The following is a 22,027-nucleotide window of genomic DNA, read 5'->3' on the forward strand; positions in this document are numbered from 1 at the left end:
AGCTCTCCTTCCGCGCGGGTCGACCTTTTCTTTTCAAACTAAAACTCCATCGCCAAAATGGTACTGACTTTGCCACGCCACTTCCGTATTATTATCCACACAGTCAGCATTTACTACCACTGTTGTTTCCTTAAAATGTAAAAAACACCACATGAAAGTGGAACTCGGAAGAGAGAAGCTTGAATGAGTCTGAAAGATTGTACTGACATTTTATTTTGGTAGGCAGAGTTGGTGCCCTGAGGAAGTAATACCCAGTGTGATAGAAATGTGTTGGTTGCTAAAGGAATAACAAGAGAAGAAAAGAAGTCTGAATTGTGAAGTTTTCCCAGTCTTTTTGTAATATATTTGTTTTGAGTTGTTTCCAATAATTTATCCGTTCACATGGCAACCACCCTGGTAAGCTTTTCTATGCCGTTTCCAAAAAACACACGTTAAATCACCGTGTCCAGCTTTGAGTAATACGTAGTTATCTCTTCAGGATTTCAGGACTCATGCCGACCAGTCATGCAGATATTCAGAAGAATTTGTCAACATTTATTACGACTGTATGGATAAGAAGAGGCGGGTGAGTTTTGTCTCTGGAATTTAACTTAAATTAATTTGTAAGACCTAACTATATACGGTGGCCTGAAAGTGCCGTAAATACGCCCCGTGTTACCGTATTTTTCCACATGTGTGGCCAAGTCAACACATTTCTTTGTCTTAATTCTGTAATCCCTAAATGTGAAGGACCAATAAGCTTTGAATCCGTAAAAAATCAAAAACAAACAACCAACCTCCCCCGGTCATTCCATTAGGCACACATTTCTAGTTGCGCCCCTCTTTTTCCTTCAGCCCCGTCTTAAATCTTCATGGCATAGATTCAACAAAGTGATTTGGGGATTTTTGGTGCTTGTGGACATGACAGCATCACAGATTTGTCAGCTGCATATCCATGATGTAACTCCTGTTCCACTTTGAAAGGCCAAGTTGGATTGTGATCTAATGACCGGAGGTCATTTTACTACAGTGAATTCATTGTCATGTTCAAGAAACCAGTCTGAGACAGCCTGAGCTTTGCGATGTGATGGAAGAGCTTGTCGTAGTAGTCATCAGAAGATGAGTACACTGTGGTCACAAGGGGATGCATATGGTCAGCAACGTCAGCTAAGATGTGACATTTAAACAGCTGGTACAACGGAGCCTAATATGTACCAAGCAAATGTCCCATTACACCAGTCATTCCCAAAGTCAAGAGTGCTGTGACCATTTTAAAAACCAGAAAATCGGACCCACCCAGTTCTAAATCTTAAACTCTAATAAAAAATGTTAAAGACCAAACGAAAATGACGTATTTCATTGAAAATATTATTCCAAAAACACAAACCACATTAGCTATAAATTGCTAATGCTGTGCAGTCATATGAAAAGTGTTAAGGCCAATGTGTGACCCACTCCTTCAATACAGAGTTTAAGTTAAAGTAATGAGTAATATCACAAACTAACCACCTCCAGTTACCAATTTTAATTTCTGTTTCAGATTAATGTATATAAATGTTTAAGTGTACATACTTGTGAGTAATTACAAACTGAATTTCTGTTATTACTGCAGCCCACCTGCAGTACCTTTTGTGGCCTGCCGGGGGTGGGGCAGCCCACACTTTGAGAATCACTGACCTACGCCATCACACCTCCACCATTCTTAACTGTTGATACAAGGATGGATCTGTGCTATCACTTTGTTTACACCAAATTCAGACCCTGCCAAATGTTGCAGCAGAAAGAAAAAATCATCAGATCAGGCATCATTTTCTAGTCTTCTGTATTTGGTCAACTTTAGTGAGCATGTGTGAATTGTAGCCTCCACTTCCTGTTCTTAGCGGACAGGAGTGACAGCCTGTGGTCTTCTGCTGCTGTAGCCAATCTGCTTCAAGGTTTGAATGCATTCACAGATGCTCTTCTGGGTGTTTCATCTTTACGTTTTTCATTTTCATCTGTTGGCCATTATAAGTCCTGATATATCTGATATATTGGTCAGTACATCGGTTGGGCTCCAGCTTGAATAAGTACCTAATAATGTGGCCAATGAGTGTAGGTTATAGCATGTTGAAACTTAGCTTTAAAATCTTCTAAGTAAGAGATATTGTGAAGACTTCCTTATTGGGGCCTGTGATGTAAATTTATTAAAGTGGATTCAACTGTGAGCTCCCCACTAACCCACAGCTCCTCTGCAGTGAAAGCAGTCTTATTCTTAAAGTGATAGTTTTCATTTTAAAAATCACAACTTTTCAGTTTCACTAGAGCTAATGAGCATGGTGCTCTGCTACAGGCTGATGTCACTGTTGCTGTTAATGTTCACCATTTTCTGGCTCCCATGTGCTAGAACTTAATCCGCCTCTACCTGGACAAGGCCACCTTGGTGTGGAACGGGAATGCGGTGTCGGGACAGGAAGCTCTGGGCGAGTTTTTTGAGTCACTGCCATCCAGCGAGTTCCAGGTTCAAACACTGGATTGCCAGCCTGTGCACGGTCAGTGGGTCAATCCCAAACTCAACACATTTGAACTATTAAATTGATCCCCATTAATCATATTGTCTCATTAAAATGTGAATGTAAACCTTTATTCTTCTGTTGCTGTTTTAGAAAATAACTGTAACCTCTCCTCATTCACAGAGCAAGCAACCCAAGGCCAGACAACACTGCTCGTGGTGACCGGTGGCACAGTCAAGTTTGAAGGGAACAAACAGCGTTTTTTCAACCAGAACTTTCTCCTAACAGCTCAGGCTTCACCCAACAACGATCAGCCCGTGTGGAAGATCGCTAGCGACTGTTTCCGCTTTCAAGACTGGAATAGCTGAGGCTCTGCTTTCCCCTGAAGTGTGCAAAGACCTCAGCAGTGATCACCTTAATAATAATCAATATTGCATTTGTATATTCATTTTTTTTTTTTGTAATAAAATAAAGTGCCATACAACACTGAGTACGAAAAGGTGTTTATTCTTGAAATGTCGGAACAAGGCATGTGACTGCAATGATGGGAGTAATAAATACACGTAGGTTCACCAAACAACTGAAGTGACTGCTATCGTCTGTGTACTTAATGCAAATCCACCAACATGACAGTATTTGGAAAAATACATAGAAAACACATTAAAACAGTTCAGAGGATCCTTTATACCAAATCGTACAATAACCTATTAACTGAGGTAAAGTACGCACAGTATTACAGTATGCCAGTTGTGACTATAATAAAGGCTAAGCAGTTTAGTAGTTAATCATGCTTTTTTAATAAGGTGCCTACAAACATTTGTCAAAATGTTTCTATACCCCACATTTGACAACTTCATATATTAAAACATTTGTCCGTCTTCCTGAGTCATTTAGGCCAACACATTTTGGTCTTCCTTTCTTAATAAACCATTAAAATAACATTAAAGCATAAATAAAACACAGGTAAGAAACAAAAACAAAGCTAAATACACAGACACGGACAAACGACTGCGAATGCTCTTTATCGTGTCGACGTATCTGCGGTGGGGAGTATTTTTCCTTTCAGTCAAGTAAACACGGCAATTCAGCCTTTTTTTGTAACTTTTTTACTGTCTAGCTACCACTTCTGCTCGACTACATGAGAACTGCAGATTGAAGGCACCTTAACATCAGTACTCCAACTTTACAAAACAACATGACATGCCTCTGATCATGGTGGCATTTTTTTCCTTTATTTTTGAAACATTTTCAATGAAAGCAGCAGCGAGACTTAAGCAACATGTGGACCGAAGGTGCCGTTTCTAACAGCTACAAATAAGAGTCCCAGCAATTTCAAATGGATGGCAGTTGAGAGCTGCAATAGCCTTTGACCCTTCTAATAACAAAAACTGACACTTTAGTGCATCTCTTACAAACACAACCTCTCACACTCACTCACACACACACACACACACACACACACACACACACACACACGTGGATAAACGGCTACAACTATGTACAGCCTATGCTTTTCTCTGTGAAGCTGTGGAACACAAACAAACTACAGCTTTGTAACCAGAGGAATATTTACACATCAAAATAGTGGTTATGGTGAAAATGGTAACTCCTGGGTGGTGTGGACCTGCTGTAAGTTACTTCCTCCCATACATTCTCTCTATGTGATGGAGATAGTGGTTCTTCAGCTCTTTCCTCTTCAACTTGAATGCATCTGTGACTAGGCCGGTTTCAGGCGTCCACGGCTCTGGACTCAGATGCACCTTCACTGGAATCTCAAATCGCTGGAGTTTAACTACAAGGAAGGAAAGTGATGTTCAGGCACGTTTGGACAAAGTATGGATGAAAGCAAAACTTGCATAGCTTCTATTATCACAATGCTGTGAAAAGATAATGGACTCTTACTGTTAGTGGCGACCTCCTTGATCGCCTTCAGGACCTCGCTTTCCATTTCAGGATTAGTGCAGATCTCCTCCCATGTCCCCTCTATGCCCCTCTGTTTGGCCAGTTCTGTGAGCTTTTTCTGATTGGGAACCACGAAGCTGATCACATAGTTCTGATCACTGCAAGGGCACACAATTTAAAAAACAAAAAAAGTTTAGAAACGGTTCAACATTATGTCGCATGCCCACCACTGAACAACTACAGACGAAATGATTAATTTAAGTTGCAGCCGTAATCACTTCAGTCTAATTAGGTGCCAAATTTAATTGTTACGATATCGGCTGAAGTCGAAGTGAGCGCTACATTTGTCAATTCAGTCGTCATTAAGACACTCAAACGTCAATTGGAGTTCTCATGTCAGCCAGAGTGCAGGTGACACATCTGAAGTGGGAAGAATTTCGTGACGTTTTGAGTGTTCACACTGAAAGCTGTCAGTTCAAGTGTGTAGGCGCTAAAGCCTGTCAGGTAATTAAGTATGAACAGTAACAATTTGATTTTATTGGAGCTTGGAGAAGAACTGAGACTGGAAATGATTTAAAGTGTAGGCATGAAGGTATAATAAGCACAAGGGGGAAAAAAAAAAAGGGGGAAAGAATGACTGCAGGAGCGGTGTTGACTGATGTGGAATGATAAAAGGAGAAAAGAATTCAAGGAGTGGAGCTGTGAGAAACAAGCAAGTGCTGGCAACGTTGAGAAATACTGCTACTGCTGGGATATCCTGAGTAACCGTCTCTGTGTAATATTATGCAATATACCATGTTTAAACTGTTATGACAACACGTCAGTACTGCTGTAGCTAAACCGGGTGCCCCTTTTCAGAAGCGGAACTAAACCTGCCTGCATAATTATAACAGAACAGACATGTTGAAAGGACTGGACTAAATTTAGGTTGAAAAACGTTTTCCTGCACATTATGTTTATATTAAGAGCCCAGAAATAAACACTTGCTTAACACTGTATTTGGTCAGAAAAAAAAAAAAAACAAAATAATAATAATTTAAAAAAAAAACAAAAACAAAAAAAAACCCTAGCTTGCTTAATTCGATATGCTAAAATACATTACATGGACAAAAGTGCTGGATGACCTACAGGAGCTGCTCAGCCATGCAAACCCACACCATGAAGCTCCCCGTGCACAGTGTTTATGCTGATGTTTGAAACTCTGCAGTTATTGAATCAGCAGATCGTTGATGACTTTATAAAACCCCGCTCTGCAACTTTACATGCTCTGAGTTGGTGTGGTTCCAATAATACATTTACAGTCAACGGTAGAATATCTAGTAGGGAAAAAATGTCCCACACTAACTTTGTCCTATTACAGCACCACACTCACAACTAGTGAGCTCTTTACAATGGGTCATTCTTTCACGGATGTTTGCAAAGGCAGATCGCATGGCTAGGTGCTTGGTTGTATATGCATTTGGCTAAGAATAGAAAACAATGATTGCAAGGTGTGGCCCAATTCTTTTGTCCATATACTGCATTATGTACTGCATTTATTAAACTGATGATAAAAATGTGTCATTCACATTTTCAAATGGAGATCATCATCTCAAATCCCAAGTGTGAGATAAGTGAAAGACATCTCTATAGATACGCAATCATGTATAGTAGAAACAGAAACAGCCTGTAGCTGCTGAATATACCATACGTACAGTAAACAGTTCATGGAAATGTCATCTGGGTTGTTTACTAGTACCTTTATCTTTTATTTCATTTCCTGGTTCATTTGCATCAACTGATAAGAAACTCTGACCCTGAATAACATTTCCTGTAATTCTAACTTTATGCAAGTAACTCGTGAAATAATATTTGTTTGTACCCGTCATATGCAAATCTGTGTTTAGTCAGTGTTTATTAGCACAAAACTTCAGTTGACTTATCATGCATATGAAACTGATATGAATCGATGACTGAGCGCTATAATGTAATTTTTCTCCAAAGTCAAACGTGAAGAGTGAAAAAATGTTTCAAGAAGCACTTGTGTTCTTAAGTTTAGAGTAAAAACACAGACGCCTGTAGCAGTTGAATATGATGTTTGAACTGTAAACAGCTTGTGGAAAGGTCACCATCTGCAAATTCATTCAGCTGTTTCCCCATATCATTTATAATCTGCCATTATACTCATTGATCCAGATGTAAATCATATATTAGGATATGGAAAAACTTTGCCTCTAAATTGCATCTCCTACCATTTTAACTTTCCCTGAATAAAAAAAAAAAAAAAAAAAAGTAGGTCACTCACCTGTTTGCATAAGCACAGATGTTGTCTATAAGAGGGCAGTTTTTCAGAGCAGATTCCACTTTACCGAGAGACACGTACTCTCCAGCCTGCAGTTTCACCAAATCTTTCTTGCGGTCTTAATGAGAAAAAGTAAATGATAAATGGACTGATTTTTATATAGCACTTTTTTTTAAAACTCTACTTAAGCACTCAAAGGGCTTTATACAACACATCTCATTCACAGTAGCATCCCACCCCCACCCAGAAAAAGAAATATACATACCAACAATTTGTAGACAGCCATCTGGGTAAACCTCTCCAACATCTCCGGTGCAGAACCATCTCTGACCATTTTCATCCACAAAGAAGTCCTGATTGTTGCCTTCGCTCCTGTAGTAGCCCATGGTTACATTGGGGCCACCAATCAAGATCTCCCCTCTTGGATTTGGCTTGTCTTTACTGGTGTAGCCACCTGGGTGAAAATAAAAACACATGATTACGCTGCAATGGAAAGATACTTTCCATTCTGTGTCCCGGCATGTTTTCCCCCCCAAACATACCTTCAGCCCAGTCCCTGAGTCTAATCTCACAGCAAATCAGAGGAGCTCCAACACGACCGGTGCTGATGTCTTCAACTGTAAAATGAAAAACATTTCTTAAGAACAGTCATTTAAAGATTATTTACAATTCAGGCCCATCTGCTTCTATACTGAGGTATTTGTTTATCCTGTGTGATTATTGGCCAGGCTCACTACAGAAATGACTGCTTCCAGTCAGCAAATCACTAGGGAACTGAGGCACTTTAGTTAATCCATCTTAAAATAAAACTGTACGTCAGGATTTGTTTCTTTTAAATTAAATAATGCCTAAATTTCATCTGTCATTATTTGGGGCACTCAAAAATGTTATCTTACCCTCTGTGATAGTGCCTGCTCCACAGGTCTCAGTGAGGCCGTAGCCCTGGCCCACTGGACAGCAAAAACACACATTCATAAATCTCTGAGTGGCCGGGGACAGGGGGGCTCCTCCAGACAGCATCATCCTCACTCGCCCACCCAGCAGTTTCTTTACTTTCCGGAACAACAACCTGCAAAGAGAGATCACGCAGTGTTTTGATTTTAAGTTAAACAAGCCAATCGCGTTTTAGTGCAAGGGTCACAGGAACGCATAGGATGCTTCTTACGCATTGCAGAGTGGTGCGTCATAGCCCCTCCTGATCTGCTCCAGTTTATAATTGTAGCCCAGTGTAAACAGCATCTTCTGAACGAAACCCATTTCCTGCACTTTGCTCATCACGTTCTTGTTGATGCGATCCATGATTTCCTTTTTGGACCAAACATATAGGATTTATTTAGACACAAGTTGGCAAACAAAATAAAATAATGAAGCAAGACACGAACAGGATAAATAAAAAACAAGGTTCTTACTGGCACAGCTGCCATCAGTGTGGGCCTTAGCACAGAGCAGTCTCCTTTACTTCCCTTCTTTATCCTGGTAGACTAAAGAGGAGAAGGAAAAAAAAAAAAGATTGAAATAATTGTTCAACTTTTGTAATGTAACTCCTCCTCAATCTGCTCTGCTTCCCACTGATGTGGCTATTGTGGCCACAGACTACAGAATCTAATCGACAAAGGCAAGATCAAGTCACACTGGTTTGTGGACAAACTCATGCCTCAAGTTTTAATAAAACCAGACATTATTAAAGTGTTTCTCATCATTTCCAATTGATTTGTTGCGCAGTTAGCAAAACTTCCAGTGGGCTAAGTTAGGCATCTCCTTTAAGTAAGATTAAAAAATAAATATAAAAAGCTGTCTTTTGGAGAGCTACTGTTCGCCATGATAAACACGATTCACATCTGGTTTTGTGAACTCTCGTTTCCTCAAATTTTTTCAATGTAGATAAAGTGTGGACAGATTCCACGGCACACAGAGTCACAATGACCACTTAAACTGTGAAACACAACAGGTTGAAATAAACCAGACTTTTCATCTAAATATTAACAGCAACACCACTAAGAGTCAATTAAAATAAAGACTACAGTGACAGAAACAAAGCAACCTGGCGTCAGTGCTGCTTACCTGGTCTGACAGCGTCTGTGGGGACGAATAGCCAATCCGACAACCATATGTGACACAGGAGATTTCAGCTGTCATTTCCAGAACATGAGCCAGGGGCAGATAGGCTATGTAGGTATCATTAGGCCTGCCACAGTAGAGTCAGAGAAAGTCAAGGTTAGGACCAACAATTAGTAGACATTTTCGGTTCCTCTTTCCAGTGTTTACACTGAGGATCTTTGACTGCACTTCCTTAGTTCCAATTTGAAATAAACTTTCTTTTTTTCTAAGATTTCTTCGCATCTCCAAGTAGCCTTACTAAAATACTACAAATCAGCCATTGCTGCAACTCACCCGAGCCCAGGGATGCGTTCACACTGGCCTGTCATTCCTGCAATTAGGTTACTGTGGACAATGACAACTCCTTTGGGTCTGCCTGTGGAACCGCTGGTGTACATCACAACGGCCAGATCGGATGGCTGGGGCTCAACAATTGCCCTAGCCACTGTAGAACAAAGGAAAGCGTTACTGTCTTGTACTGTGCCTGAAATAAGACAAAAAGCACAACCAGAGTGAGTCAGAAATACACACCATTCTCCGGCTGCCTGCCCATCTCTCGTACGGACTGCATGCTGCGGATGGAAAGCCCTGCTGGGTAGCCTTCTGTGTTCATTTTCTTGTCATCCACATAGATCACATGCTTCAGGTTGGGGATCTGTGGCAGTACAGTCTATGCAGAAAAAGCAAAGAGTAAAAATGTTACAGGAGGATGCCCAAGTACAAGATTTCCTTCTATAAATAACATTTTTTTTTAAAAGTGATAGTCCTTTGGGATTTTCTTTGTAACAGAAAGCCAGTAAATGCATCTTTAAAAAATGCTTTAACAAATCAATTCTGTGTTCCTTATTTCATCCATGAAGCTGTGGACAAAAACATTATTCTGGGTTTTCCAAACTTTAATGTTAACAATTTGCTACATCTTAAATTATAATCATGTGATGATAATTGAGGCTGGTTAGATGGTAAACAAAGACGTCTCATGAGAATAATCATATCACTGCTTCTCTTGTTCTTAGGAGTGGTGGTTTGACCATGTGCTGTAAAGGATTAACTCACTTTCAGCTTAGTCTCAAGGAGCTCCACGCTGGTGACCAAATGTGAAACACCCGTCTCATTCAATCCGAAAGCAATCGCCTCCTCCCCCAGTGTGGCGTAGAACGTCACCACTGCAATAATAATATTGTTAAAAAAAGGATCTCAGTGAGTGAGAGAATTAAATTATGAAACACTTAACACAGCATTCACGCTATCTGACCCCAAAACCTTGGATTGAACGCGCTGAGATATACTTACGTGGGAAATTGCGTCTGAAGCATGCCTGAGCAGTGATCATCCACTCTGCCCTGGTTTCACAGAAGATTGCAATAGTGCTTTTGGGTTGCTGCCCCAAAGCCGCCAATCCACTGCCAAACTCACTGACTATGGAGTCGAGTTCATTGTAGGATAACCATTTATACTCCCCCAGGATCAGCTAAAAGGAGAAAGGGTCACATAAATAACACCGAACATCTCTGATCACTTAAGCATCTGTCAACAGAGCAGTAAACTCTAAGCAACCTTACCTTTTTAAAAACTTTGCCGCTGGGCTGAGTCTCGTTCTCTTCGCTCAGAATCTCTCGGGTTCCTAGACAATCAGCTTCACCGAAGCGCTGCACAGCATGCTTGAACAGCTTATCGAGTGTGTCCTTGCCTGGGAAGTCTTCCCTGGCCAGGGAATCAAATTGGTCCACGGAGCGGTATGGTCCCTCGGCACATCCTGATTTGGAACGGGCTTTTATCCTCTTGGACAGAGCTTTTCCTTGGCCAGCTCCGGTGAGGTAGTACCAAGGCAGGAATGAGACTATTGAGTACAGCCATATGATAAGGTGGATTGGAAAAAGGAGGATAGATTGGAGGACAGAGTCCGACTGAAGACCCATGCTTTTTTCTGGAAGGGAGCTGAGCAGCAGGTTATCAGAAAACTTTCAAGCTTGGTGGTCCCAAAGATGTTTGAGGTGCGTCAGGAGAATTGTGTTGGACGGGAAGAGGGAAAAAAAGCTCTTAAACTCTTAAGAGTCCCACAGTTGTAGCATGTAAATATTTGGTCCACAAAATGCTTAAGCTAAAGTTGAGACAGAAAAGAACAACAAAAAAAAACAATCAATTGGTACAGTTCATTCATCAGCTGCCTGTGAGATCACTTAAATAACTCAAGCTAAAAGTCAAAAGCAAGAGAGTTGATTTTCACCCAAATATCTATCGCATGCCAAGAGATGTCACAAAAGGGAAGTTGGCTGGTTAACTAAGTTTGTCTGGTGGTTGACTTCTTGCTTAAAGGAACTCTGACAAAACACTAGATTGGAAATAAAAAGTGAACTATTAACCATCAGTATCTGAGCCATATCTAAACCCTTCCACCACTGTGCTACCTCTTCTTACAGACAGGAAGACTGCACTACACATGGCAAGTATCCACAGCCTCACCACCTCCTCGCTGCGTACCAAACCGCCTCTGTATGTCTGAACGCTTTCAGTGCTCAGCTCCTTATAATGTCCTCTGTTGCACTCAAACACCTGCGTGCTTTTAAACAACAGGTCAACTGAAAGGTCATGGAGGGATGAAGTAGTGCAGAGATGTGGTCACTCTGACCAGACTGGCTACTGTCCAATGAGGATTGTGCTGCAGACAACCAATGACAATACTCTTTAGGCTCACCCCACTTGGTGGTCAGGGAAGGGTCACTATAGAGCAAGCTCAGCCTGCTGATATCCTCAGAGTGCAGAGGCGGTAAAGTAGTTAAAACAAATTGTGTCTCATAATTGCAAAATGTAGTCAATATCCACATGTTTGCTCTGTGGCTGAACCCGTTTAGCACGTGACAAAGTAATTGTAGCCTACGGCAGTCAGCTATTAAGTGGAAAGTGTCTTTATGGCACAAGACAGACACCGGTTACCTGCAAATAAAAGAACACTGTGTACTTAGCTACATTAAGACATTTATGCAAAAAGAAGGTCAAATCACGCAACTGGCTTTCCCAATCCTGAAAGCTCACACACTTCATCGTGAATCATTTCAGTGAATCATATCCTCAGTGTACGTCACATCTGTCCATACATCTTAAAGAATGATAGTACACCCACAGATGAATCAAAGCGGTGGAAATAGAAATATTTATATGTCAGGATCTTTTTCTGGGCTCTTACTTGTGGAAATAAAAATACCCTGAAAACATTCCTGTGTGATGACAGGACGTGGGGATGGTGATGGTGGTGATGATGATGATGGAAAAGCCATGGTTCACTAGCTTAAAACAATAGTTTTTCTCTCTCTCTTGGGTGGAATTGAATAAAAGTAAATTCAAATCATTTTACACGGGAATACGGGAGTGAGTGGTTCGATGCAGATCTCCTCACACGTCTATATCTAGTTGTGAGTGATAACACGTTATCTAACGGTAAAAGCCCAACACTGCATATCCGTTTAGGGCAGATATTGCTAACAAAAGCGACAGTTTAATACCGGGAAATGCTAAAGTTGTAGCCGGGGTCTGCCGTTTCCACTTGTAACACGTTACGCTAAAACACCATGAAAAACAATACGAGCTGTAATTTAAATTAAAGCGACTTTCTTGCCCCCTTTACATAATTGGTCTGCTTCAAAATAAGGCGAGCTGGGAAGCAAATCTGACCTCCTTATCTAGCACTGAAACGACAATGGGTCCGGAGCGGCATGGCAGACGAAATGATGACAAAAGCCGCCGCACGTTGCTGGCACGGCGCGTCTCACTGGCAAGTTGATTAACGTTAGCTGCTGTCGCTTAAACCTGCTCAATATTAGCAGCACACATTAACTAACGGATAAAGGCTCTAATGAGATTACAGCGGTCAGCTAGAGAGTGATACCCTGCTGTATTGGCAGGCTGGCAGCGTTCTTACCTTCAGCTGAAGAAAGTCCGGTCAGCCGTGTGCCGCTCTTTCACAAATGACCGAAAGTTACCTTTTGTCGGGACCTAGAAACCCGGAACCACTACGTCATCTGATTCCATATTTCTCGACCAATGAGCAGCCAAAGCGGATTTGCGCTCGCTTATGCTACGTCCGCTTAAAAAGAAAAAGAAAAAAAAGAAAAAGGTAACAGGAAGTCAGTAATGCGTATGTTCTCTGGTTCTGTTACAGCACCTGTATTTTTCTTTCATCATGTAATGGTTATGTGTGTATTTTTCCGAAGTTTACATCCAAACAAAAGCAAAATAATAATAATAATAAAAAAGTTACCGTACTTGCACTCTTATCTAATATATTTTGCAGATAGATCTGATAATTGAGATCAGATCATTTGTTTACATATTATGCAGCTTACATAAATCTAGCTGAGATCTAATAATTTACGTTTATATATGATGGAGCTTACATAACCCCGTATAATATTAGACTGAAACCTGGTTTTTACATTTATGACCCTGCTTTGATGTGTGCCTGATTTGGTATTTTTATTAATGTCACTGAAAATTCTTTCAAGTACAAGCACCATTCCCACTCATAAATAGATGATGGATAAATAGGTACGTAGATACAGTATAGACTGATTGCTGATTACTGGACTATGGAGTCCTTAGCCTGAACAAGATTATTTAAAATCACCTGTGCCAATCTGAAAGAGCTGGAGCGAGTTTAGCTATGAAACATGGAATGGATTCAGAAAAGCTCAAAACTGTAGGAGTCGGAGAAGTAAATCCAAGAAAAACAATGACAGCACAATGGCATATCACTCTGTGATGTAAAAAAAAAGAAAAAGAGAGAGAGAGAAAGAGAAAGAGAAAACTCTTTTAAAGCAAATAAATATCCCATCACTGAGGCACAAGTCAGCTGTGGAAACAAGGGATGCTGGATTTTTTTTTTTTTAATTCAGTGCATGAGAGCATTCATCCACAATAACAATACAACAACTTAGGTAAGATGCATCATCTTTATCACCACATTCTATTGTAAAATCACTAGTTGACAAAATGACTCCCTACAGTACTGTGCAAAAGTTTCCAGCAACCCATGTATTTTGTTAGGGAAATTGGAAATGGGTGCAGCTATTTATTGAAACAAGTGCACATGTGGAAACACAGTACTGGAGGCAAAACACAGTGTGTACAAATCTAACAAGTCTGAAAGTCAATCTTGGCTGCATGCAAAAACAGATACATGGAAATCGAGTCTATGAATTGGAAGCAAAGATTGTATTTTAAGCTTTAAAGTCAATATTTGACATGATCACCAAAACTCTCTTAGTCAGATTTCTTGACATTTCTTTAAGTAGTCTTCAGGAATAGTTCTCCAGGCTTTTTGAAGGACTTTTAAAGTTCTTCTTTGGATGTTTCTGCCTTTTGTTCTGTTCTCTGTTAAGATGACACCACACTGCTTCAATAATATTGAAGCCAGAGCTCTGGGGAGGCCAATCCATGTCTGATATTGGCCATTGTGTGTTTGTCTATCCAGATAGGATTTTACTGCAACAATGAAACTGTTGCCAATAAGATGTTTTTCAGATGGTATTTTATGATGGATCAAAATGTGATGGTACTTTTCTGAAGTGATCATTCCACCCCAACAAGAGTGCCTGAAATGCAGCCCAAAACCATCATATAGAGCTTCCACTATGCTTTAGATAATTACGGTTGTACCTCTCTCCTGCCCTCCTCTGTACATAGGGACAACAATTTGAAACAAAACTTTCAAATTTGGAAACTGACCTGTTGTCATTGATTTTCAGCCTAGTCCTTGTATAATTTGGCATATCAGAGCATTCAGACTTTGCACACGGATCCCTCAGGCTTGATTTATTTTTATTTTATTTTTTTTGCTTTTTGTCCACCAAGCACATGACTTTCAGGTACCGCTCATCTACTGTAGTTTTTTTTTTCTGTTGGAGCCTGCCACTTCTTCTTTTGTCCTCTACCTTTCCAGTTTCCTCAAATTTTCTAAGGTCAAGGTTTTCAGCTAATAGCTGTTTGTGAATGGCAAGATATCTGTTAAACTGTATTAACTTTGATGCTCTATGCTTAGATAAGTTACAGGTCAGTGTTGAGTGTCTTAAATAGAAATTATTCATTTGAAAATGGTCAGATACAAGAATTGGACTGAAAATGATTGAAAAAGCAGATAATGTGAAAGAAAACCTGAAGAACTTTTGTTTAAAACCACTTTACAAAATTACAAGAATGTCTAGCTCTTTGCCATTTTACTTGTAAGATATACTTTTGTGTTTGACTCTTTTGTTCCTCCAAGCCACAGGTGTCAAGCTCCAGTCCTCGAGGGCCAGTATCCTGTAACTTTTAGATGTGTCCCTGCTGCAACACACCTGAATAAATTTAGTAGGTCATTAGGGAGACTATAGAACTTGACGGCATGCTGAGGTAGCAGTTCAGCCATTTGTTTCATGTTACAGCAGCTAATGAATGAATGAACATGGTGCAATAAAAGTACTTTTAAAAGTACATTTTTCCAAACACTTAAAATTTATTAAAATTTACTTGAGTAGGATTAGTGGTTGCCACCTCAGCATGCAGTCAAGACCTATAGTGTCTTGCTAATGACCTACTAATGTTATTCAGGTGTGTTGGAGCAGGGACACATGTAAAAGATTCAGGATACCAACCCTCAAGGACTGGAGTTTGACGCCTCTCCGTCTAAGCAGTTGCACCAATGAGAATGCACCACGTTCCTGCTTGTAGTTCCTTGTGAAGGCTTTGGAAATGATACTTCCAAAACACCATTCTACCAGAACCCTACGGCATACATGAGTCAGGCTGTTACCACTACCGCTCAGCTGTGGGGTGCTACAAGTATGATGTAAACAGAAGATTCTGAGCAATCCTCCCTTATGATAAGGTCTGGAAATAATGAGCTGCACCTTTCTGTAGTGTTTCGCAAGAATGAATGAAAAAACTTACTGGAAAGCGCATATACCTTGGAGGTTTAAGCAAACTATAATCTTGTCATTCCTGTTCTCCTTGGTACCTGGAATAGAGGGATGTGTTATGCAAACATGAGTTCCATGTGTGTAACCCATGAATCATAGAATGCTAACCTAACCTAATAGTTAGCATGCGCTGTCAGGGAAGTTTGTGTAATGTTAATTCACAAACTCAAAGTCAGTTAATGAGTTTATTGTCGGTTCACTGACACCACACAAAGCCCCAGTTTCTTTGTAACAAAAACCTTAAAGTAACAAGTGCCCAGAGATAAACTGGTTCAGGCCATCCTCTGCAGGTCACAGATGAAAGCTGGATTTCAAAAGCGTAACAATCTCCGTAGCTTTTCCTTTAAACATTCAAACACAATCTCTAAAAGGGATTTCATCAAATTGCTGCTGGGGTCACTTCATTAATGTGGTTAAATTAATTTGACATCCTAAAATTAATATGAAGTTAAACCTGATTCCTAGGACGTTTATTTTAAGCATCAATGCAATACTGGAGTAGCACTAAACTTTTTACAGTCATTGGAAAGTTCCACACACATTTAATAAGAACAAATTGTTCATGTCAATGTCGCCCTCAAGTGGTCAGTGAAGTAGCAGATGGGGTTAATGAGGTTCAGCTTCTTTGGTGTTAATGAAATTAAGAGCAGCAACAATGAGACAAACCAGACCTGGACCCTATAAAGGTCGCACAGATAGGCCAACTCCTCCAGTGCGGCACATCAATAAATACCATTGCCAGAAGGTTTGCTGTGTCTCCCAGCACAGACTCAAGAGCGTGGAGGAGATCCCAGGAAACGGGCAGATATTATAAGAAAGATTTTTTTTAATTTTTTTTAAAGTGTTCGTGTGTTAACGTCAATGTCGCCCTCAAGTGGCTGAAAAGTTGGAGAATTAAAAATAAATAAATAAATAAAATAAAACCAAAAGGAAAATCAATTTGTCAAATAAAACTACAAACAAATGGGTCACTTTAAAGGAGTCCTGATTAAACCGATTTAATGCCAACTTTAATTCTCCCTTTTGTGTACATATTCTATTGGATATACAGGTTTACTTATGTATCTGTTTATGTTTATAATAACAAGACTAACTGGCCAAAGGCTAGAAATTTCCAGACCAATGGGAAATCTGTTTTGCTTCTCTATTTGCTGAGTTAATCCACTCCACGAGTCTTTATTATTCATAAATGTAATAAAATAAAACGCAAGCACCACAAGTGGGTAAATAGACAAATGTATAACTATATGCATCTAATGTATCTCCCAATTACAGAAAAAGTAAATCGCGTAACCCTTATTGATACTTACTGCTGGGATTGATCACATCTCTGCTGATTCGTGCGAGACGTGCACATTTTGTTCCAAAACACTGAAACGGGTAAATATATCTCCATATAAACCTATAAATAATATAGGACATGTTTGGGTAAATGAAATGTTGGAGAGTAATAGTGCATTTCCTGATTAAAGAAAACTTATAATAAAAGAGAGATGACTGTAACCCGTATAGACGGTGCTGCTGTTATTGATCAGAGATCTGGAGCTGCCACGTGAGAGACGTGCACACAGTGCCTCTACTCTAAACATGAAGGCATGGTACTAACACACTGACACACATGTAGGGGGCAGTGTTGCCAAGTGATTGACAACCACGAGGTGGATGCGTGGTTTGTGAACCAGATGACCCCTAACTAGGTATTCTCGCGGGAACTCGTGTTATTTCTATCCAGTATACGGCTATTTTAATACCATTCGTTTACAAAGAGAAACTAATGTTATTCAATGGTAATAATACAATTCCCACTATTTCCCCCACCGGGTAAACTAACAGTGATAGAGCGTAGGATAAATCGCTCTTTTTACTCATTGTCACCGCCCTCGCGGACTGTCGTTTGGGAATAAACATTCGTACCCAATACACGCTGTCCCACGTGCCTGATAGCTACTGCACAAAAACATGACGGCTGGCTGCTGCAGACTCGGGTACCACGAATGCAGAGTGTAGCAGCGTTTGGAAGCTGGTTGTCGTGACAGACCTTAAAACTTTGAGCTTGCGTTAACTCTTAGTTTGCAGGTGAAGCTTGTAAAACTTTACGGTATCTTACGTAGTTTTGTCCGTGAGGAAAGCTGTGGGGAAACTTGTATTTACGAGTTTCGGGGCTAAAGAAACAAAGAAAGTCGCTAGCACTTTTTGAAGCAGTAGTTAGGCCAAAATTAGCATGTCGGTCGACGCAAATCAAGTTAAAAGCCGTCCTATCCCCACCAGGGTGCTTACCCTGAAGGACTGGTCCCAGCTACCAGACTGTTACAGCCAAACACCCGGGGGTACCCTGTTCTCCACCACGCCTGGGGGTAAGAAAAACTGCACTGTGTTGTGTTTTTGTGTTCTCAATTTATGTTTTCAGAACTCAACAGGAAAGAAAAACTTTTGCTGGAAACTAATGGTTTGTACCTACGTCCAGACGGTCACGCATCATCTCTCGCGATAGGCTGCACGCGACAACAGCCGATAAAAAGTGTCTGATGTAATATTGGTTTCCCCTAACGTCAATAAAAACAGCCCTCGCACTTGCTCGAGACCAAAAAGCTGGCAAAGATGGGGCCCCTGCCTCGTTTGTAGTTTGAGAGCATGGTCACAGCAGGCCACAGCGCCGTATGTTCACGAGTGTGCTTTACCTGCACCGAGTTGGTTAATACTTTAACGTCGGTGTTTTGTTTCTTTTTAAATAGTTTTGTCTTCTTTTTTTTTTTTTATACATGTATAATTACATACATATTGGTTGAGTTCTGCAGTTAAACTTGTATCGGTAAGGCTTGTAACAACACTGCCCCATGTGACAAACGCAAACACGGTGGTCTGATCGGTGACTTGTTGCAGCGTCAAACTTACTGATTGTTGTCTCAAACACAACACGCCCAGTCTTAACTCGTGACTTTTAGGGTGTATGTGTCCGGCTGCCAGAAATGCAGAGTGATTGGCCTTCGCAGTGGTGGAGGAGCGGGAGGCCGTCCTATCCCTGCTTCTCTCTGTTCTGCATTTGAGGAACAGTAGAGAACATTCTGTACATTTTGAAGGGGGAGGGGGTGAAATGTGTAATGCATGGGGGAATGTAAACATTTCAAGAAAAAGGCCTAAAAATGGATGCCAAAGGACATGTGATCGGATGTCGCTACTGAGTTTTGACTTGAGTTACACTTTGTATAGTGACACATTAAATTTTACACACCCTATCAGGTCGATGCTTGTGTTGCTGACCCCCTTTTTCACATGTAGCTGCACGGCACAGTCGCTGCTTTCACTATAGGTTGCATTCCAGCCCCCTTCCCCTGCCCCATTTCCCTCTGCTTTGCTTCCCTTTGTCTAGGATGTATTGCCCGTAACTGTTTTTCAGCGTGTTTTTCCTTGTAGACGGTACAAACTCCATTTTAAAAGAAAAATAAGTACTTTTAGGTTCATTCATAAGCATTTAATGACTGCTGTATATGTAATCAAAATATGAAACATGTGGCTTTAATCTGAAAGCATCTTGCTTCAAAGTGTGAATGTTTTGTGGTTGGATTTCTTGGAATTCTTAGAATTACTGTGACGGCTCTAAACATTGTGCGCACACAACCCTTTCCCCACTTAAATCCCCTCCAATACAGAATAATATTGTCCAAATCTCCAGATGTGCACCTTGGATCACTGTAAAGGAGCTTGAGTAATAACTAGGCTGCAGTTTGAGCTTGCAGAAGTCCAGCCTTTGTTCTGTTGTTTGACTCTTTGTTTTGATTTTAACCCCCACCCCCTCCTAAAACAACATAGGTACCCGCATCATCTATGACAGGAAGTTTCTCTTGGATTGTCGAAACTCTCCTCTTGCTCGAACCCCCCCATGCTGTCTTCCCCAAATCCCAGGGGTAACTGTACCAGCCACACACTCCACGGGGAAGTTACAGGATCTCAAAGAGGAGGAAGAAGAGGAAGAGAAAGACATTGCAGGTAAATGTCTTGTACATATAAGATTCATTTGTGTCAACACAACTTGTAATGTAGAATTTTACTTGATATATATTGAGTCTCCTGAAAGTTCAGAATCCTTATTGTTCCCTTTATTTGTGAGAGTGACATCAGCCAACACAATTTTATCAATCTGAACACTCAGGATAAATACTGGGAGGGAAAAAAAAATCTTTGCATGTGACTGAGGTGCGCAAAACAAATGGAGTTCAATAACTTGTTTTGCAATGTGCAGCTGTTGGGTTAGGGTGGTAGGGGGTGCCAGCACTGATAAAAGGGATTAATAAGCTTGAAGGCATATGAGCCCCAATGGAACAGACAGTATTGAAACTGTTCTTAACTAAAACCAGTTTTTGATTCCTGTCTGTTTCCTAACCCCTGAGGAAAAAATGGTGGGGGGGGGATGAAGTCAAAATGCTGATTAAACCAGCGTGTCCAGTTTTAACCATCATATGCATACAGCCTGCTGTTCTTGCAGTCCTCAACTCTGCAGCTGAACTGTTTCTTAGCTGTTTGCCTTTTTATTAAAAAGATGCCAGCAGTTTATTGGTAAACAATCATGTCTGACAGACTGACTTTGCACGATTAACAGATCAAAATCTTAAGTTATCTTAAACTGTGCATAGATGTAGTTTGAATTGTTCCTCTCTTTAGAGCCATTTTAGCTGTCTTCTGATTGGCGGCCTCTCATGGACAGAAAGTTGTGTGAGATGATCATATGTTAACGTTTTCTGGGCCAGGACAATAAAACAACTCTAGAAATGAGCATTTAGACGAGTGTTAAGCCTGAGCTTGTGACTCACTGGGATTACTTGTACAAACACAGCCAAAGATTCAGATCATGAGGTCAATGTTTAATGTGAGTGTCTGCCGCTGTAACAGGATGAGGAAAAGCATCATATGTCCACTTTCTTTTTTTAGTTTAATGTCTTTTGGTAAACAACTTGACGACTTCTTATTCTTCTTATTATTATTGATTTCCGATTAGAATATTGTGACTTGCTAGAGATAAAATCCCTTATTTTGGCAATAAATCCTTTAGTGGGGCTTATTGTGGCCATGTGACCAAAGGTTGGGTTCACAGTTTAGTCATTTGTTATTGACTGAAGTACATGCAGCTATCAATCTGCCCTCCTCCATTCCTCCTGTCAAACTAAAGACCATGAGGATTACACGTGACCCCTGCCTACTTGTCTCCTTGTTTGTGTGGGTAAAAACACCCAAGATGTGCCGTGGGTCTTGTTTTTATGTTCTACGTTTTTGGTATGTCCGTGTGTTTTTGCCCCCTTGATGGTTTCCTTTGCAGTGATAAGAGCTAGTTTGTTCTCTTCGCCATTGTCGGTTAAGGTGTGGCTGCAACCGCACAAATAAGTTGATGGCAGATTGTCATATCTCACCGTTTTTTAATCTCAACTGTTTTGTGCTTCTTTTTTTCCCAACAGATGACAACCAGTTTGAGATGGACATCTGAGCTGCAGTATTACCTCCTGTGGAGATATTTGTTTAAATGCCTCCAAGGTCATCACTGACTGTAACGCATTACAAATGAAGCTTTTTTTTTACTTTTTTTTTTTTTTTAAATGAATAAAAGCTTTTGTCTGGAATTAAAGAATGAAAGCATAAAAGTAGGGTGCTTTTAACCCTACAAAAGTGTTTATTGTACTAAATGGGTTGTTTGGTTGCTGATTCACTTCAGAACTGTAGCAGGATTTAAAAAAAAAAAAAAAAAAATCCATTTTGATTTCACTTTTTAAAATCTTTGTAAATAAGAAACTTGTACTATTTTTTTTTTTTTTTTTTTTTTTTAAGTAAGTTGAGGGACTATAAGAAAATTATACCGAGACATATGAAGTTGGTATTTTCAATGCATGCATCAGTTATGATTTCCCCCACCCCCCCAAAATGGAAGGTTAACTTTCTTTGTTTGGTAGACGAGTGTCACCTAACATTGTGGGGGTGACTGCTGAAATTCAGGTCCTACTTTGTTTTGTATAGAGGAAGTGATGGAATGTGAAGAAATTCAAATAAAGGCTGTGAAAACTGTCAAATTGTGTCTTCAGTTTGTTTTTGCCCATGTTTTAGCTTTTAAGCTGCACACTAAGTTACGAGGCCTTTACAGTCTTTATGTTAAACTTTTACCATTTCCAATAAAGTATGCATTTCTCTAAAGAGAGATGGTCTACAAGGGTTTTAAGTGTTAATGTATTTTTATGACCCCAAAGGATGGCTCATAAAGTTTGATAACGTGTACTTTGGGTAAAGTACAAGTCTGTGCTATATGTCAGGTTTTCTCTGTGCTCAAATGGACCTCAAGTGGGAGGAGCCTG

The 22,027-nt window shown here is 40.3% G+C and overlaps 3 protein-coding genes across 3 annotated transcripts; 2 read left to right on the forward strand and 1 right to left on the reverse strand.

The window, feature by feature from the left end:
• Positions 1-260: 260 nt before the first annotated feature.
• nxt2 (nuclear transport factor 2-like export factor 2) lies at positions 261-2,959 on the forward strand. Its single transcript, XM_063490132.1, has 4 exons — positions 261-396; positions 479-565; positions 2,363-2,507; positions 2,652-2,959. The coding sequence occupies exons 1-4, from the start codon at positions 382-384 to the stop codon at positions 2,834-2,836; spliced, it is 432 nt and encodes a 143-aa protein (XP_063346202.1). The 5' UTR covers positions 261-381; the 3' UTR covers positions 2,837-2,959.
• acsl4a (acyl-CoA synthetase long chain family member 4a) lies at positions 2,960-12,773 on the reverse strand. The gene is made up of 15 exons (XM_063490119.1): positions 12,665-12,773; positions 10,311-10,849; positions 10,042-10,219; positions 9,805-9,914; positions 9,280-9,418; positions 9,043-9,193; positions 8,713-8,836; positions 8,061-8,132; positions 7,817-7,956; positions 7,548-7,720; positions 7,194-7,268; positions 6,917-7,105; positions 6,655-6,769; positions 4,371-4,528; positions 2,960-4,260 (listed from the first exon to the last, which is right to left on the reverse strand). Exons 2-15 carry the CDS (start codon positions 10,665-10,667, stop codon positions 4,103-4,105), a joined length of 2,139 nt encoding a protein of 712 aa, XP_063346189.1. The 5' UTR covers positions 10,668-10,849; positions 12,665-12,773; the 3' UTR covers positions 2,960-4,102.
• A 4,881-nt stretch (positions 12,774-17,654) lies between these two features.
• On the forward strand, positions 17,655-21,742 carry eif4ebp3l (eukaryotic translation initiation factor 4E binding protein 3, like). Its single transcript, XM_063484026.1, has 3 exons — positions 17,655-18,052; positions 19,506-19,682; positions 21,143-21,742. Exons 1-3 carry the CDS (start codon positions 17,920-17,922, stop codon positions 21,169-21,171), a joined length of 339 nt encoding a protein of 112 aa, XP_063340096.1. The 5' UTR covers positions 17,655-17,919; the 3' UTR covers positions 21,172-21,742.
• The last annotated feature ends 285 nt before the right edge of the window (positions 21,743-22,027 follow it).

This window comes from Pelmatolapia mariae, linkage group LG2, assembly GCF_036321145.2.
Source record: "Pelmatolapia mariae isolate MD_Pm_ZW linkage group LG2, Pm_UMD_F_2, whole genome shotgun sequence".
In the NCBI taxonomy this organism is placed as follows: Eukaryota; Metazoa; Chordata; class Actinopteri; order Cichliformes; family Cichlidae; genus Pelmatolapia; species Pelmatolapia mariae.

Bases quoted from the DNA above. Each gene is read 5' to 3' on its own strand.
- acsl4a (XM_063490119.1), bottom strand. From the start codon at position 10,667: ATGGGTCTTCAGTCGGACTCTGTCCTCCAATCTATCCTCCTTTTTCCA. The intron at 9,194-9,279 runs GTGTGTATTTCT...TTTGTTCTACAG, and splicing joins GGGCAGGCAGCCGGAGAATG to TGGCTAGGGCAATTGTTGAG. The intron at 4,529-6,654 runs GTGAGTGACCTA...GTGCCCTTGCAG, and splicing joins ATCTGTGCTTATGCAAACAG to TGATCAGAACTATGTGATCA.
- eif4ebp3l (XM_063484026.1), top strand. From the start codon at position 17,920: ATGTCGGTCGACGCAAATCAAGTTAAAAGCCGTCCTATCCCCACCAGG. The intron at 18,053-19,505 runs GTAAGAAAAACT...AAAACAACATAG, and splicing joins GTTCTCCACCACGCCTGGGG to GTACCCGCATCATCTATGAC. The intron at 19,683-21,142 runs GTAAATGTCTTG...TTTTCCCAACAG, and splicing joins GGAAGAGAAAGACATTGCAG to ATGACAACCAGTTTGAGATG.
- nxt2 (XM_063490132.1), top strand. The intron at 566-2,362 runs GTGAGTTTTGTC...CCCATGTGCTAG, and splicing joins GTATGGATAAGAAGAGGCGG to AACTTAATCCGCCTCTACCT. The intron at 2,508-2,651 runs GTCAGTGGGTCA...CCTCATTCACAG, and splicing joins GGATTGCCAGCCTGTGCACG to AGCAAGCAACCCAAGGCCAG.